Here is a 15,737-nt window from a genome sequence, read left to right as displayed (position 1 = left end):
TGGAGAAGTATCATGTAGAGTATCTCCCCACCCCTCTCCCCACCATTCCTAATCATTCAAGAAAAACTGGGATCTAGGAAATGCATTAGTAGACTATCAGTGGTATTATTATGTACAATTGGTTAAAGCACCATGCTAATAAGGCCAGGGTCCTAGGACTGATCATTGCAAGGGCCAATTAGTTTAAATTTGTTCCATGGACCCAGACTGCACTCCTAACTGCAGACAACTTTCTTACAATGCATCCCGCTGGTCACAAGCTAGGGTACTGGCAAGGTGGTAGATGGATGAAAACAAATCTCCACTAATGAAAGAAAAAGAAAGGAAATCCCACATATGCTGATAGTGGGTTAACAGAATCTTATCTGTAAAGAAAAAACCACATATTTTCTTAGCCCTATGATAAACACGTTTCAAGTCTAAAATATTCAATGACAGTAACATTTGACTCTTGCATTTTAGAACTGTCTAATAAATAACATTCCACACAAAGCTATAATAAAGGCCCTGACAATTGTTACCCAATTTGTGTAACTGTTAATTCCACACAGACATACTTTTCTCTTTACTGTTAAATCTATGCACCATGATTTTTGCATATTTACCATTCGTTATTTGGTTCAGAATATTGTGAAAAATTCAGCTCGAAAATTATCCATAAAACTGTATTCTGTATTTTTTTATTTTTCAAACAGCCAGTGTCCACATTTAAAATGCAGAATTTGCAAATATTAGTCTGATAATTCAATTTAAAGTAAAGCAAAACAACGTCCTTTAGTATCACAATACATAAAATGGTTTTATAAACTCCAAATGGCAAAGATAACTATATGACAATAGTGTTGAAAGCCGTGAAACTCATTAAACCTCTTATCAATAGGTCAGTTTAAAGAACATCTCTATGTTCCATGACTATGCATGAAACAAGCTTTCACTGTATCATAAAGGCTCAGCAATTCATTCATGGCATAATATAGGGTCAAGCAAGATTTTGTTTTTACAATGACAATTAAAATAGATTTAAAGAAACAAAAAATCCTCCCAATTGTTTAAAAACAATTCTATTTGGAGAGCAAAATATTTTAAAATATATCGACTTACCAAATTTCAATTGTGTCAGGATGCTGACTACTGATGCAAAAGTTTGTATTTAAAAATATCACAAATATCTTTTTATTTAACAGTGAAAATTTCAATGTCATAAGTTTCATTGCAAAGCAATTGTCACCTGAGTAGATTTTAAAATTTAGTGCTCCTATTTTTTGTGGGAGAGGGAAAGGAAAGACCCATTTTGTATCTGATCCCGAGTTTGCAGTTGAGTCCTTCACAATAATTTCTTAGGGAGTTGAAGAAACAACCTGACGCAACCTTCCCAAGACACACGATGCCCCCTTTCCCTCGAAAATTTGCTCTGGCATTTTAGGAACTCTCAGTATTCATCAAATATTTCCATTTCACTACCCACTCAAGCATAGCAACCCAATTCATTCAGTTCTATACAACAGTGTCTATATTATGTACATATTTAATTATCAATAGGAAATAGAAAATAAAAATTTACAGTGATTGAGAAAAGGTCAGAAAATGGGATAGGAATAGTAATACTGTATAATCAGAATATCCTATTATCTTACCAGTTTTAATGACAGGGTTTTTCTTTTATTAGTTGAAATACAAAGAAGGCATAGGGGATCCCAGGAAAATAACACTATATATCAGAAAATTCAACGTGCTCCACCATCATGATTTCCATCACACATTTAATTTCTTCTGTACAATGTTTATAAACTTGTTTTTCTTTTCAAAATCATCAGATTTTCAGATTAAATTCAGCACTACACAGTATGCCCTTGAAGTAAAATGAGGTTACCTGCTTTATTTGGATACCAAGTTCCCTTCAGACAGCATTAAAATAAAGACAAGTAAGACTACACAGATAAAATCCAGTATAATTCAAATCCAACAATGAAAAATTTCCCCCATATTGTTGCAAAATTCTTTCTACTGAAATGCTTTGCTACAATAATAAAAAGCATACATTACATATAAAAGATACCAGTGTACTAAAAAGTGACAGAAGTGGACTAGCAAATCCTTCAAAGCACATTATATAAATGACTAGCATTTAAAAACATTTTTTTCCTATAAAATGTAGGTCATATACATTTATAAATTGGCGGTTTTATTTCTAAAGCAGTGATGTGTGTGTTCAAATAGCTGTTCTGTACAGTATAATATCTACTCACTTGAAACTATAATAGGTTTGTCTTTCTTTGTATTGAAGTTGAATAAATTCATCTGATCAGCTGAGAAATCAAGCTTGAAAAATAAGTATCTAAAAATCAATGTAGAAAGTTTAGAATTATTGAAATGTAGTTATGAAATATGAAGAGAACTATCTATTTCACAATGGAGCTGAAGTCACCTCAAAACTTACGGGCTTGAATCTAAAACAGAAACAAATATTAAAATCCAAAGCAAATCACAAAGTTAGGTAGCAGTACAGAAGCAGGAAAAAAAACCACATCCCTTCCTTCAGTGTGATGGGCACTAAGTTTTGCGGTCTTCCTCCATCTTGCAGAAGAGTGGTAAGGCCATTCAATGCTTAGTGAAAGTGAGTACAGATGAAGTCAGATTTAGCCTGTCTCCCCTGCAACTTCAATTATGCTGTGTAAACAGTGTTACGTTCCAATAGGAGGAACAATGGAATTTGCTTATAAAAACTGATTAAAGATAATCATTATTAAATGAAATAAGGATAATTAATAACTCTGAAATGTTTTTAGAACTTTCCTGATGCTACTTGTAAAGTTAGCACTGCTATGTATTATTGCTTACATACAGTACAACATCATATGCCTTCTAACATAAAGCAGTACTGTGATTTGTTTGTACATATTTACAGATTCTTAAAAACAAGCTGTAAAAACATTACATACTTTCAGACAATACAAATTAGCACATTGGTACTCACTTCAAAACAAATGGAATGCATAACATTAATAAACATCATAAAGGAAGACTCACATAAAAGTCCTTGATTGTCAAGACACGTTTATATATAAACTCTAACTGTGCAGAATTAAAGATTCAATCATAGGTACATCCTTATTTGATGAACCATATTTACAGCATGGTATTGCATAAAAAAATAAAATAATGTTTACAGGGTTTTACTTTTTTATCCATTGGATTAAAGAAAGCAACAAACATAACAAGAAATGTTTGTCTGCTTCAGTTTGTTTCCTACCAAAGTTTAAGTGAAAAAAGGAAACACGGTTTTTATTTGCAGAATATAGCAAAACAACTGGAAAATTATTTCCCTGAAATAAAGCAATTTGAAACGGAAAAGGTTTTAAATTAAATTTCAGACTCAAAATATTTCTGATTATTATAGTGCTTCTTCAAGTAAATATACTGTGAAAAAAATGAGTTCTAGTTTAAAATGTTCTAAGTCTAAGAAATGCAGTACTACAGTAATGCCTACTTTTTAAAGTTTCCCGGCCCGGCCTTTTTTTTTTCTTTTTTCTTTTTTTTTTTTTAAACAGCCCTTTAGAAACCCAAATTAATCAAATGAAAGAAGTGGGAAAAGATCTAACCTAGCTGGCACTCTGCAAGTGTCTCTCCTCTGTGGAAAGGAAATCCTGCCCTGAGCACAATTTTTGACATAACTGCCTTCTGCCTCTTGATATAAAAATGACCTGACCGATGGCTGGCACCCTCAGTCACAGCTACGAAGATGGATTCCTACCTTATCAAGTACCACATTTGCATGTAGACCCAAAACATTTAAGAGCCACTTACTCAAAACAAATGAAATATGTGTGCAATAAGGTTTTAAAAAACCCTTTAGAAGATGTTCAAGAGATATTACCTCATCTAACGTGATGTTTCCAATCTTCAAACGTGAGAGTAGGTCCCAAGAGGAAAAGCACACCTCACTCAGATTGATCAAAAGTTTAAGGGTGTACCAGCATGTTTTTATAGAACAATGTGCTCACTTTGAGAAATGAGAAACATGAATTGCAAAATAGTATCTCATATCCTCCATGTTTCAATCTAAAGCAGCACACAAGGCTACTTATTTTCTCCATTAATGCCCAGATAGAAATTAAATAACCTTCTGAACCAAAGTGGGGAAACCCAAAACTGTTGAGATGTTTATCATATTATGATAGAACAAGGTAACTCTGGTAGGCATTTGGAATTTCACAGTAAGAGAGTGATGACTATACATAAATGGTAAGTCAGTAAGTTATGCTGGCTGAGTATCACTTATCTAAAAAATGCTTGTAACCTGGTAGAAAAGTCTGCCATTATGTAGATTTAAAGAAATGTGTGAAAACAGGAATGCAACACCTGAAAGTCTGCTTGCATAACTACCACTTTCAAAGGCCTTCCTTCCCAAGCTTACCCTAAGTGCTCAGCAAGAGTCACATCCTAAAAACTGTGCTGGTGATGTTAAAACAACTGAAAAAACCTCTACATTGTATCAAAATTACATCAAGTTCTCCATGGAACAAAATTTTTGATGAGGCACCAAAACAACTCAAGAAATAAATGCCTACTCTCATCAAAAGTACTATGAGAAAAATACCAATGCCTATCTAGGGTGAGCACAGTTCCATTTTTAACATATCACCTGAATGAAGCCTTTTTGTAATTATGTAATGCACAACACACACAATCTTAAGAGTCAATAATGGCAGAACTTAAATATTTACTTCAAAGAAGTCTAAAATTCTTGAAAACTTTGGCAGCAAAGAAAGCTGTCAAATGGGAAAACTAGTATTTCAAGCAAAACTTAATAACCAAAGTATAGAGGAAACCACATTAAATATAATTTATATTCCTTATCATAAAAACACCAATATATTCAAAATAAATGAAGGATGTTAAGGGTGGATAGTTATTTCTTCCCTTTCTTTATGAGAACAGTCTTGGGATAACATTAAATAAAAGCAAAAATAATTTAAATGGATAACATATTCTATATTGAAACAAAGCCTGCACATCTACAGGGCCAGTATAAGAGTCAAAATGGAAATTAAGAATAGTTCCATTTTCCAAGGGTATTAATTTTAGATTTTCACTGGTGCTAAATCAGTATGTGCATTGTGACGAAGATGGCAGAAATTCAAAATGTAAAAATGAAAAAGTTGGAACAAAGAGTCAATAACTAATATAACTTCCAAAAATCAAAATTGCCCAACGCATAACTCAAACCATCATTCTTCAGAAAAGTGTGTGTGTGTGTATATATATAAAAGCACTATTTATTGTACCATGCTGTATTATTTTAAGACAGAGTATTAAAAAAAAACATTCATGGTATAGGATAAAGTCTGTAGTTTATTTAGATTTTGAAATGCAACAAAAATTTTCCGATCACTCATCTAGCTGAAAAAGAAATGGTAGTTACTGGAATTAGTAAACACTTTTGGTTTGTAAAGTTGTAATGAGCAGTGTTCATTAAAAAGTAACTCAAGATAAAATAAGCAATTAAAATGCCCATTTCTTTAGTTTCTCTGGATGCTGTTTAATTATCCAATCTATCAAGAGTCTAGAAAGAAAAAGATTAAACCACGTTTTACAGTTCCAAAGATATCCCAATTTCTTTTTATTGCCAAAAGTTAAAATTGTCAATTATGAGATGATTATGACACAACCATATCAAACCTAAAAATCTAATTTGTTTTTTACTTTGAGAAATCAAAAATACCAAATAGATTCTAAGTGCTCTATGTTAACTGAAGTGTATATGTAAAGTAAAATACAATTAAGCTTTAAAATGTGGAATATACATTTTGTGTAAGCATTATGTTCTTGGGAATGTAATCTACAGAATTTTTTTTACTAAAACTTCAAAACCTTGATACCTGCACATGAAAAATCATAAAAAATATCTAGGTACAACTGTACAAAGAAACTGACACCAATATGCATACTTCCATAGAGAAGTGACTGCTTCAACAGTTGTGTGTTTTGGTAAAAGTTTTGAAAGTATGCATATTTTTAAAGTAATTAGGCTTTTAAATAGTGGAGTCTTAGACTATCAGATTTTTATTACTTTTTTTTCTTCAAAAAAACACATGTCAATATAATGCAAAATGAAAATCAAGGGTATATGGCATTATCATTCTTTTTAAAAGGTGGTTTCTTGGTTTTTTTCCCCCTATAGGACACACTAATTTATTTAAGCCATAATCTCTTGACATTAAACTTTTTAAGTTCACTCTGTCTGTAAAGTATACTCAGATTCCCTGCTGAAGTGCAATGACTATGCTGAAAAACTTAGAAACAGTATGAGTAAATTTCACACAATTACTAATCTCCTAAGAATGTACAATGTTATCAGTTAGGAAACAATTGTGCGAAAGTCTTTTTTTTTTTTTTCCTTTTTAACTTGGTGTGGGTGGAATAGCAAGTTTCTGATCTAAAACAAGTAATGCATTGCTTCTATAAAGGTGACAACATGTAAGGCAGTTCAAAGAATGCTGACTAACCAAACGAAATGCAGTTATTGGATTATCTTGCTATTCATATCAGCTTAACTTGTTATTACGCATTGCTCTTAAATCTGTACAGCACTCCATTTACACAGAGTAACCCCACTCTTGATTAATCTGTTCTAAAGTGCCAGTATTATTTACACTTTTTTTTTTTTTTTTTTTTTTTTAGCCAAAAGTCTGGCCAGTTGTGGCATCAGGTGAAGATGTCATCCCAGCTCTATTATCATTTACATTCACCAAGGGAAATTCTGAAAATTCAGCACTTGTCCCTGGTCCCCGAAGGTTCACCTGTCCATTGGCAGTGCTAAATTGAGTAGCTATTCCAGCTCTTGATCCATGATACGGAGCACGGAAGGGCTGTTCAAAGGAGCTCATTTGGTAAGCTTGGTGGACAGGCTGGGCCTCAGCTTTCTTCTGAGAAGTCACTTGATCCAAAAAGTCCTGTGTTGATGTGGCAGAAGCATGGTTTGTCTCATCACCTGAAAAGGGAAATGAGTGCTGTGAATCACCAACTATTAGTCCAAAATGGGACTTATCTGGAGTTGTTCTTAGTGGAGAATTCATTCCTGATCGAAAGCTATTGATGGGCATGGTGGCATAGACCTGCTTGTCTATGGAAGAGAATGCTGGCTGATTTGGGAGGGTCTGGTTATCAGTCACAAAGTTAAGGCTCGGGCTATTCAAATAGGCATCATTTTGGCTAGTTCTGTCCAAAGCCTGCTGCAGAAACTTGGAGTATTCCTGCAACATGTTGGCTTTATCTGATGAGGATGCTTGGGAGCTTGATCCAACGTTCTCTGACGGGGTGACCTCTGGTACTTCTGAAGAATTTATTGATATGCTAGAAGTCACTTCAGTATCTGCAACACTGAAGGATATCTCATGCTGTCCATTAGCTTTGTGGGAATAATGATCCAACAGAGTCTGCAGTACCTCATCTGGAATAACATTTTTGTCATGATTACTCTTAATCTCCACATTCAGTGCCTGTGACTCTAATATGGATGCCGTGGTACTTTCATCAATGACACTTGCCACAGCTGCTTGTGTTACAGAAGGCTGAGAAGCTATGGTACCCACATTCAGCGCATATTCCCTGCTGTTGTTACTTGCTGCTTGAAGATACCGCTTCTTCTTCAAAAACTGCATGGCATCATCATAATTAGTACTACTATGCACAGGTTTACTGGGCCCCTCCTGCAAATTATCAACCTGATCAATGTCAGCATTGCCTTCTGAGTCCAGTAAAGCCTGTTTATCCACAAGTTCAAAAGCATACTTTGAAACTTTGCTCTCTTCATATGTGGATAAAGGTGAAATTGTTTGATTTTGCTCCAGTGGCTGTTTCAGACTTCTCTTACTATTAATTTTTTTGAGAACTAACTTAGGTGGGTGTATTTCTCCTGACGCATCTTCTAAATGAGAGCCCCCAACTGAAGAATGTGGCATTTCAACAGCATACTCTGCAACCATATATTCATCTTTTACTTTAGTACTTGAAGAATAAAGAGGCAAGTAATCATTTTTGTCTTTTTTCAGGTCAGATTTGTCCAAAGCACTCTCTTTGTCCATTCCAGATGATTTTTTCTCCGTTTTCTGCCTTTTCTTTTTTGGCAGTGAGTTGTCTTTTGGTGACGTAGAAAAGCCAGAATCTTCCTCAGATGTCAGAAGGCCACCTTTGATGGCACATCTATTTAGTTTTTTGTCATGATTTTCATGGCACATACGTTTATGTTTCAATACACGATCTGTTCTGGAAAAATACTGTTGAATTCGGAGGATGGCAGTGGGTTGTGTTTTTGGTCAACCAAGAAAAGAAAAAGTGAAACAAAACAATTAATATAAAGATATATTAATGTGATAACATACATAATTCAAAACAAACTCACTGAGCCAATTTTCTATTATAAATCTAATCCATAAGTTAGAAGGCCCCTCAAATAGTTCTAAGTAGTAATATTTTCTAATCTAATTTATAATTATTGTATAATTTAATTACAATAGAAGAATTTCAAGCCATCTCTCTTACCTGTAAACAGTATTCACACTGGTAAGGTTTTTCTCCACTATGAGTTCTCTTATGCCTTTCCATATGATATTTTTGTATAAATCTCATACCACATTCATCACAGCGAAATGGTTTTTCACCTAGCACATAATATAGAAAGTTTAAAACAAAACAAATATTGTAAAATAATGAATTGCTTTGCATAAGAATCTCTAAAATAAATGGCTTTTGAAAGTTATAACTTCCAATTTCATTTGTCAAATATATTTTGCTTTATAAAAATGAAAAGGATTAGCATATGCTATTGGAAAGAAAAGGATGAATACAGGCACAGTCCATTTTCCTGTCTTTTTGTTACATGCATATGTAATATACTCTTTCCAAGGAGAACAGCAGTGCCAGGAATTTATAGCAATATGAACAGACTAGCTGATGTTTCTAATCTTTTTTTCAATAATATAAAATATTGTGTAACACTAAGAAAAAAAAAGTTACCCATGCACAATACAACACATTTCCCGGGCACAGCTTTTTAACTCAATTTCTTTTTCAAAAATGTTTGTGGTTAAATAAAATCTGAACCCTGAAAACATCCTTAAAAATCTAATTTAATAAAATATAAAAAGAACTTAGAGTCTTAAGTTTGTTTATACTTATTCTTTTCCTCAACTCAAGCCAGCACTTCCTATGTCATTTAGGGAATGAATTAAACTGAGTATTGTTAATTGGACATATAACACAACACACAACCCCCACCCCCATTTTTTAAAATTCCCTAATGACTCCTAGAATCTTCTGATCCATAGTCAGGCATGTTATCCATTGTGCCACTGGCCCCAGCAATGATTTCTAAGCCGTAAAGAACCACTACTACAAAGCTCTAGAATAGTTTTTACTGATAAAACCACAGTCTAAGTTAACAGAAGGGTGCGACAAGAAGTTACCTTGAATAACGCTTGTTGGGGAAACTACTGTTTCTACCGTTCAAACATTTAACGAAAATTTTACCAAAGACTACTAGTCTACCCATAGCCCTTGTTGTAGGAGGTTAAAAATATAAAACATACTACTTGTCTTCAGTTTATAACATAATTGGGAAAACAAGATACACACATTTTAAAAAGACAACTAACACTATGTCGATTTTGATTTACTTTTACATCTTTATATTTCACTCTTTCTCTTTGTAACCCTTTCAGACAAACCAAAATACCTACCATCTTGTGCTTTCCTACTTTTATCCTGATTCACGCTGCTCCTTCGATCAGGAAGGCCCACCTTTGGGTGTTCAAACACTATATTCCCTTTGAGACCCTACTCATCTGCTTTGGGATACTCTGTCCTATTCTCCCCGGTGAAAGGTATCTTTCAGTTTCCACAGAATTCTATCTGTGCCTCTCCTACGGCACTCATTACTTTCAACTCAATAATCATTGAGTTAAACTTTTTTAAAATTTCAAATTACTGAGTTGACATAATTATAATTATTTAATTATTTTGTATATCTCTATTCTTCTACTAGATTGTATTTCTTTAGCTCAGAATCCAGGTCTAAATTATATTTATGTAGTTCAAAGTACCTTATGCAATTAAAAACATTTTTTTTCTTGTACAGATGGTGTTTCACTATGTTGCCCAAGGCCTGTCTCGAACTCCAGGCTCAAACAATTCTCCTGCCTTGCCCTCCCAGAGTGTTGGGGTTACAGGCATGAGCCACTGTGCCTTGCCCCTTGTGATATTTTTTAAGTGCCAAGTGAAAGGCATAAATGGTGACCATTACAGTGGATTATTAAGGGGAAAATGTTACTATGAGCTAGTATGATTTGGAATAGTTTCTTGGAAGTGTTGAAATTTAAGCTGAGTAGCAGAGAGATTAAAGCCAAGGGAAAAAAAATGTTGGCGGGGGTGGGGGGAGGGAAATAACAGTACTCTAAGTGTTTAGATACTATAAAATGTGCAGGAGAAATGGTGTCTAAGAAGAGAATTTAATTGGCAACAAGTAAGTTGTTTTAAAACTTTCAGGAATGTAACTTCAGTAATTACTGTAGAGCTACCAAATTTTAGAGCTAAAGGGTTTCCAGTGGCTTTCGAACTGTGCTCTTTCAAGTTCCAGAGGCCCAGACGGACAGCTGCTGATGTGGCAAAAGGCTCAAAGTTTGTCACCCAAAATTAGTAGAGAATAGCTCACTTTTATACAATGGGGCTCCAAGTAAGGGTTCCAAAGATTCAGAGACTAGAAAGATAGCTTACGACAACAAATCCAGACCAATTCACTCATTTTATAGAAAGGAAATACTGAAGGCCGAAAATTAAGGCACGTGGTCAAGGGGTTAATGAATGTGTTAACTACTGAAGCAATGGAAGTTGGGAGAGAAAGTCACTTATAAAGGAAGTTTGGAAGTGAAAGAAATGAAAAGATGGAGATGGGAAATAATAGTTAAGAGGCAATCCATTCCAGAATAAGCACTGTTTGACAGGGAGACTGAACTGACTGAAGGCAGAGGAGCCAGTGAAGAAGAGAAATTGATTATCAATACCGAATACTGCTGAAATGGTGTACAATCAAAAGAACAAAATCCAGAGGAAACAAGATGGGAAGGGAAAGAGATTACAGGTAATGTTGTTGGATAGGGGAAGAAAGAATACGTGCAAATTTTGAAATAGAGCTTGTAAAGCTGGGTGCAATGGCTCATGCCTATAATCCCAGCACTTTGGGAGGCTGTGGAGGGTGGACTGCTGGAGCTCAGGAGTTCAAGACCAGCTTGGGCAACTTGGGGAAACCTGTTTCTACTAAAAATACAAAAATTTAGTCATGTGTGGTGGTGTGCGCCTGTGATTCCAGCTACTCGGGAGGCTGAGGTGGAAGGATCGTTTGAGCCTGGGAGGTGAAGGTTGTAGAGAGCCAAGATCGTGCCACTGCACTCCAACCTGGGTAACAGAATGAGACCCCATCTCAAAAAAAATTAAACTAAATTTAAAAAAGAATGTAGATGATAGAGCTCATTAACGTCAGAAGTTAGTTATTTATCAAAAGTGAGAAAGAATGAATGAGAAAAATTAGTAAGTTGATTACAAGTCAATTCATTCTGTATATTTGTGGATTGGAAGACTTAATACTGTTAAGATGGCAAAATTCCTCAAACTGATCTACAGATTTAAAGCAGAAATTGACAACCTAATCTTAAAATTCACATCTAAAAGAGCCAAAACTATCTTGAAAAAGAACCAAGCAGGAGGACTCTTACTTTCAGATTTCAAAATTTACTACAAAGCCACAATAACCAAGACTATATGATAACAGCTTAAGGACAAGACATACATTTCAAGGAATAAAATTCACAGTCCAAAAGTAAATCCTTACATTTATGGTCAACAGATTTTCTAAAAAGGTGCCAAAGTAATGGGGAAAGAACAGTCTTTTCAACAGATTTGATACCCACATACAAAAAAAAAATGAAGTTAGACACCCTCCCACCAACTCCCACACCTCTCACATCAATAAACAAAAGTTAACTGAAAATGGATCAGAGGCCTAAACGTGAGACCTAAAACTATAAAAATGTTAGAAGATAATACAGGACCTTAGTTAGGCAGTGGTTTCCTAGATAAAACCAAAAGCACAAGTAACCAAACAAAAAATAAATAAATTGAACTTAATCAAAATTAAAAACTTTCATGCTTCAAAGGACACTATCAAAAAAATGAAAAGACATGCCAGACACTGTGGCTCACGCCTGTAATCCCAACACTTTGGGAGGCAGAGGCAGGTGGACCACTTGAGGTCAGGAGTTCAAGACTGGTCTGGCCAACATGGTGAAACCCATCTCTACTAAAACTACAAAAATTAGCCAGGCGTGGTGGCACACTCCTGCAACCCCAGCTACTCGGGAGGCTGAGGCAGGAGAATCGCTTGAATCTGGGAAGCAGAGGTTGCAGTGAGCCAAGATCACACCACTGTACTCCAGCTTGGGCGACAGAAAAAGACTCTGTCTAAAGGGAAAAAAAAAAGCCCACACAAATGAAATGACATTTAGGAAATATGTCTGCTGTTGGGACTGAGGAAGAGTTTGGCACTTCCTCAAAAAGTTTAACACAATTATCACATGACCTAGTAATTCCATTCCTAGATACATATCTAAAAGAATTGAAAACATGGATTCCAACAGATGCTTGTATGCCAACACTGATCACAGAATTATTCAAAATAGACAAAAGGCAGAAGTAACCCAAGTGTCCATCAACAGATGAATGGATAAATATATGACATATACAAAGAATGAAGCATTATTCACCTAGAAAAATGAAATGATGATACATATTACAACATGAGCGAATCTTGAAAACATTATGCTAAATGTAAGATGCCAGATACAAAAGGGCAAACATGGAATGATTCTGCTTATATGAGGTATCTAGAACAGGAAAATTCAGAGTGATAGAAAGTAGAATATTGGTTATCAGGACTGAAGAAGAGGGGAAAAGAGAGTTATTGCTTAATGGGTACAGAGTTTCTATTTGGTTACACAACATTATACATGTACTTAATGTCACTGAATTGTACACTTAGGATAAACTTCATGGTATGGTTGTAACAAAATGAAGACATAATTCACAGAATGGAATAAAAAATATTTACAAATCATGTATCAGATAAGGAACATGTATCCAGAATATAAAGGGAACTCTTACAACTCAACGGGAGATAGACAACTAATTTAAAAATAGGCAATGGATCTGAATGGGCATTTCTCCAAAGAAGATAAACAAATGGCCAATCAGTACATGAAAAGATACTCACCATCATGATCATTAGGGAAATATAATAATTAAAAAGACAATAACAAAAGCTTGGATGTAGAGAACTGAAACCCTTATACATGGCTGGCAGAACTGTAAAATGGTATTAAGTGCTTTGGAAAACAGTTTTGCAGACCACGAAAATGTTAAACATGACCCAGCAATTTCACCCCTAAGCACATACCCAAGAGAACTAAAAATTAAGTTCACACAAAAACTCATGCACAAGTATTCATAGCAGCATTATTCACAATGGCCAAAAGAGGAAACAGCCCAAATGTCCCTCAACCAATAAATGAATGAAAATGTGACATATCCAACTATAAAATTGGAATGGAATATTACTCAACTATAAAAAGAAATAAAGTACAAGCTACACACATGCCCCAAACAGGCAAATCCACAGTGATAGAAAGTGATTAATGGTGACCCAGGGCTGGAAGGGAGTAGAGAATGGGGAGTGACTACTAACAGGTATTGGTTTTCCTTTAGGGGGTGACGAAAACATTCTAAAATCCAGATAGTGGTGATAGTTGTACAACTCTGTGAACATACTAAAAACTATTATACATTTTAAATGGGTGGATTTTCTGATACTGTGAATTATATCTCAATAGTTATTTTAAAATATGCATGGTAATACAATTGACACTATGCAAAGTGAGAAGTTATTTTTTTCACTCAAGGAGCTCAAGATTAATTAAAAATAAATTAACTGGAGAAAGCCGGGTGCAGCACCTCACGTCTGTAATCTCAGAACTTTGGAAGGATGAGGCAGGCGGATCACTTGAAGCCAGGAGTTTGAGACCAGCCTGGCCAACATGGCGAAACACTCCCAACCCACTGTCTCTGAATGAATGCATGCATACATACATACATAAACTGGAGAAAACCCATGTTTAAATTACTTGCTACATTCTAATAGATGAACCAATAATTAAGTTTATTTAACTAAAAGCAACACTACGGCATTTCCTTTAACAAAAGATTCAACCAGGTGTGGTGTCTCACACCACTGATCCCAGCACTTTTGAGAGGTTCAGGTGGGAGGATCACTTGAGTCTAGGAGTTCAGGACCAGCCTGGGTGACACAGTGGACCCTGTTTCTACAGAAAATTTTTACAAATTAGCAGGGTGTGGTGGCACATGCCTGTGGTCCCAGTTACTCAGAGGCGCAGGCAGCAGGATTACTTGAGCCTGGGAGGTTGAGGTTGCAGTGAGCTGTGACTGCGCCACTGTATTCCAGCCTGGGTGACAAGAGCAAGATCCTGTCTGCAAAAAAAACCAAAAACCAAAACCAAAACAAAACCAGAAACATTAACACCTTAAAAGTGATTTGTACAAATGTTCCTTTGTTGCTAAAAACAATCCTCCTCCCAACTAAACAGAGCAATTGTGATAGCTAACTCAGCCAAAACTGGATGCAATATAAATTCATCTTCTATGACTTATTATTTTTTGATTGGGTCTCATTTTTTATTCCTGTCTTTTGCTCTCCTTTAGTACCTATTTCCTCCCTTTTTTACTGTACCATCTTTCTTCATATCCCTTTTCCTCCCTCCCATTCTTATACTCGTCTCCATTCCTTCCTTTTAAAACTAGCTATTCCAGAAATTTTTAAAATTTAAGTTTTGCCACTTAAGGATCCCTGTTTATGGATTAGGGAATGTATTTACAGAGTTAAAAAAAAAATCAAAACACTTAAAAAAAAGTATACAGGAAAATGTCTTCCTCCTATCTTTGGCCCTGACAAAGGTAACTACATTTATTTGTTTGAGCCAGTTTCTTTACAGAGTTTCTTTCTTTCTTTCTTTCTTTCTTTCTTTTTTAAAGACAGGGTCTCGCTATATTGCCTAGACTAGTCTTGAATTCTGGGGCTCAAGTGATATTCCCACTTTCTGAGTAGCTGGGATTATAGGCATGCACCTGGCCAGGTTTTTCGACACAACATAAGTAAAAATGAATACATAATCTTTTCTACTTTTCCCTCATTCTTTTACAAAGATAGCATATTTAATTCACTATTCTTTTTTTTTTTCCTTCAGTCAACAATGTATCTTGGAGATCTTAGCAGCAAAAAGAGAATTAGCTCATTCTTTCTCACAGCTGATGTTATTTATTTTTCACTGATGGAAAGACATACTACAATTTATTTAACCAATCCTCTATTATTTCCCAACATTTGCTATTATGATTTTGTAATGGATAACTTTGTAAATATATTAATTCACATACACGCAGGTATATTTGTGGAATAAACACCCAGAAATAGAATTTCTGGACAAATAAAACATATATTTATGATTCTGAAATGTATTACCAAACTAGTCTTCAGGGGAGATGCTATCAATCTGTACTCCCACACCAGCCATGGATGAGTTACTGTTTCCCTATAACCCACTATGTTGTCAAACTTTCTG

General features: G+C 35.0%; 1 protein-coding gene across 7 annotated transcripts in view; it reads right to left on the bottom strand.

Annotated features, from left to right (window-relative positions):
- Positions 1–1,845: 1,845 nt before the first annotated feature.
- Positions 1,846–15,737, bottom strand: part of ZNF148 (zinc finger protein 148) — a 141,644-nt gene continuing 127,752 nt past the window's right edge. For 5 of the 7 annotated variants that reach the window (XM_033210950.1, XM_033210952.1, XM_033210954.1 and 2 more), the window contains 2 exons: positions 8,542–8,660; positions 1,846–8,276 (listed from right to left, as the gene is read on the bottom strand). In XM_033210950.1, coding sequence (XP_033066841.1) covers positions 6,678–8,276; positions 8,542–8,660 — 1,718 coding nt within the window. In that variant the 3' untranslated portion in view covers positions 1,846–6,677. The remainder of the gene's footprint in view (positions 8,277–8,541; positions 8,661–15,737) is intronic. The other 2 variants (XM_033210955.1, XM_033210956.1) reach the window with 1 other exon arrangement.

Source organism: Trachypithecus francoisi, unplaced genomic scaffold (assembly GCF_009764315.1).
Source record: "Trachypithecus francoisi isolate TF-2019V2 unplaced genomic scaffold, Tfra_2.0 Lachesis_group0, whole genome shotgun sequence".
Classification (NCBI taxonomy): domain Eukaryota; kingdom Metazoa; phylum Chordata; class Mammalia; order Primates; family Cercopithecidae; genus Trachypithecus; species Trachypithecus francoisi.
This window is presented reverse-complemented; position numbering and strand designations above follow the sequence as displayed.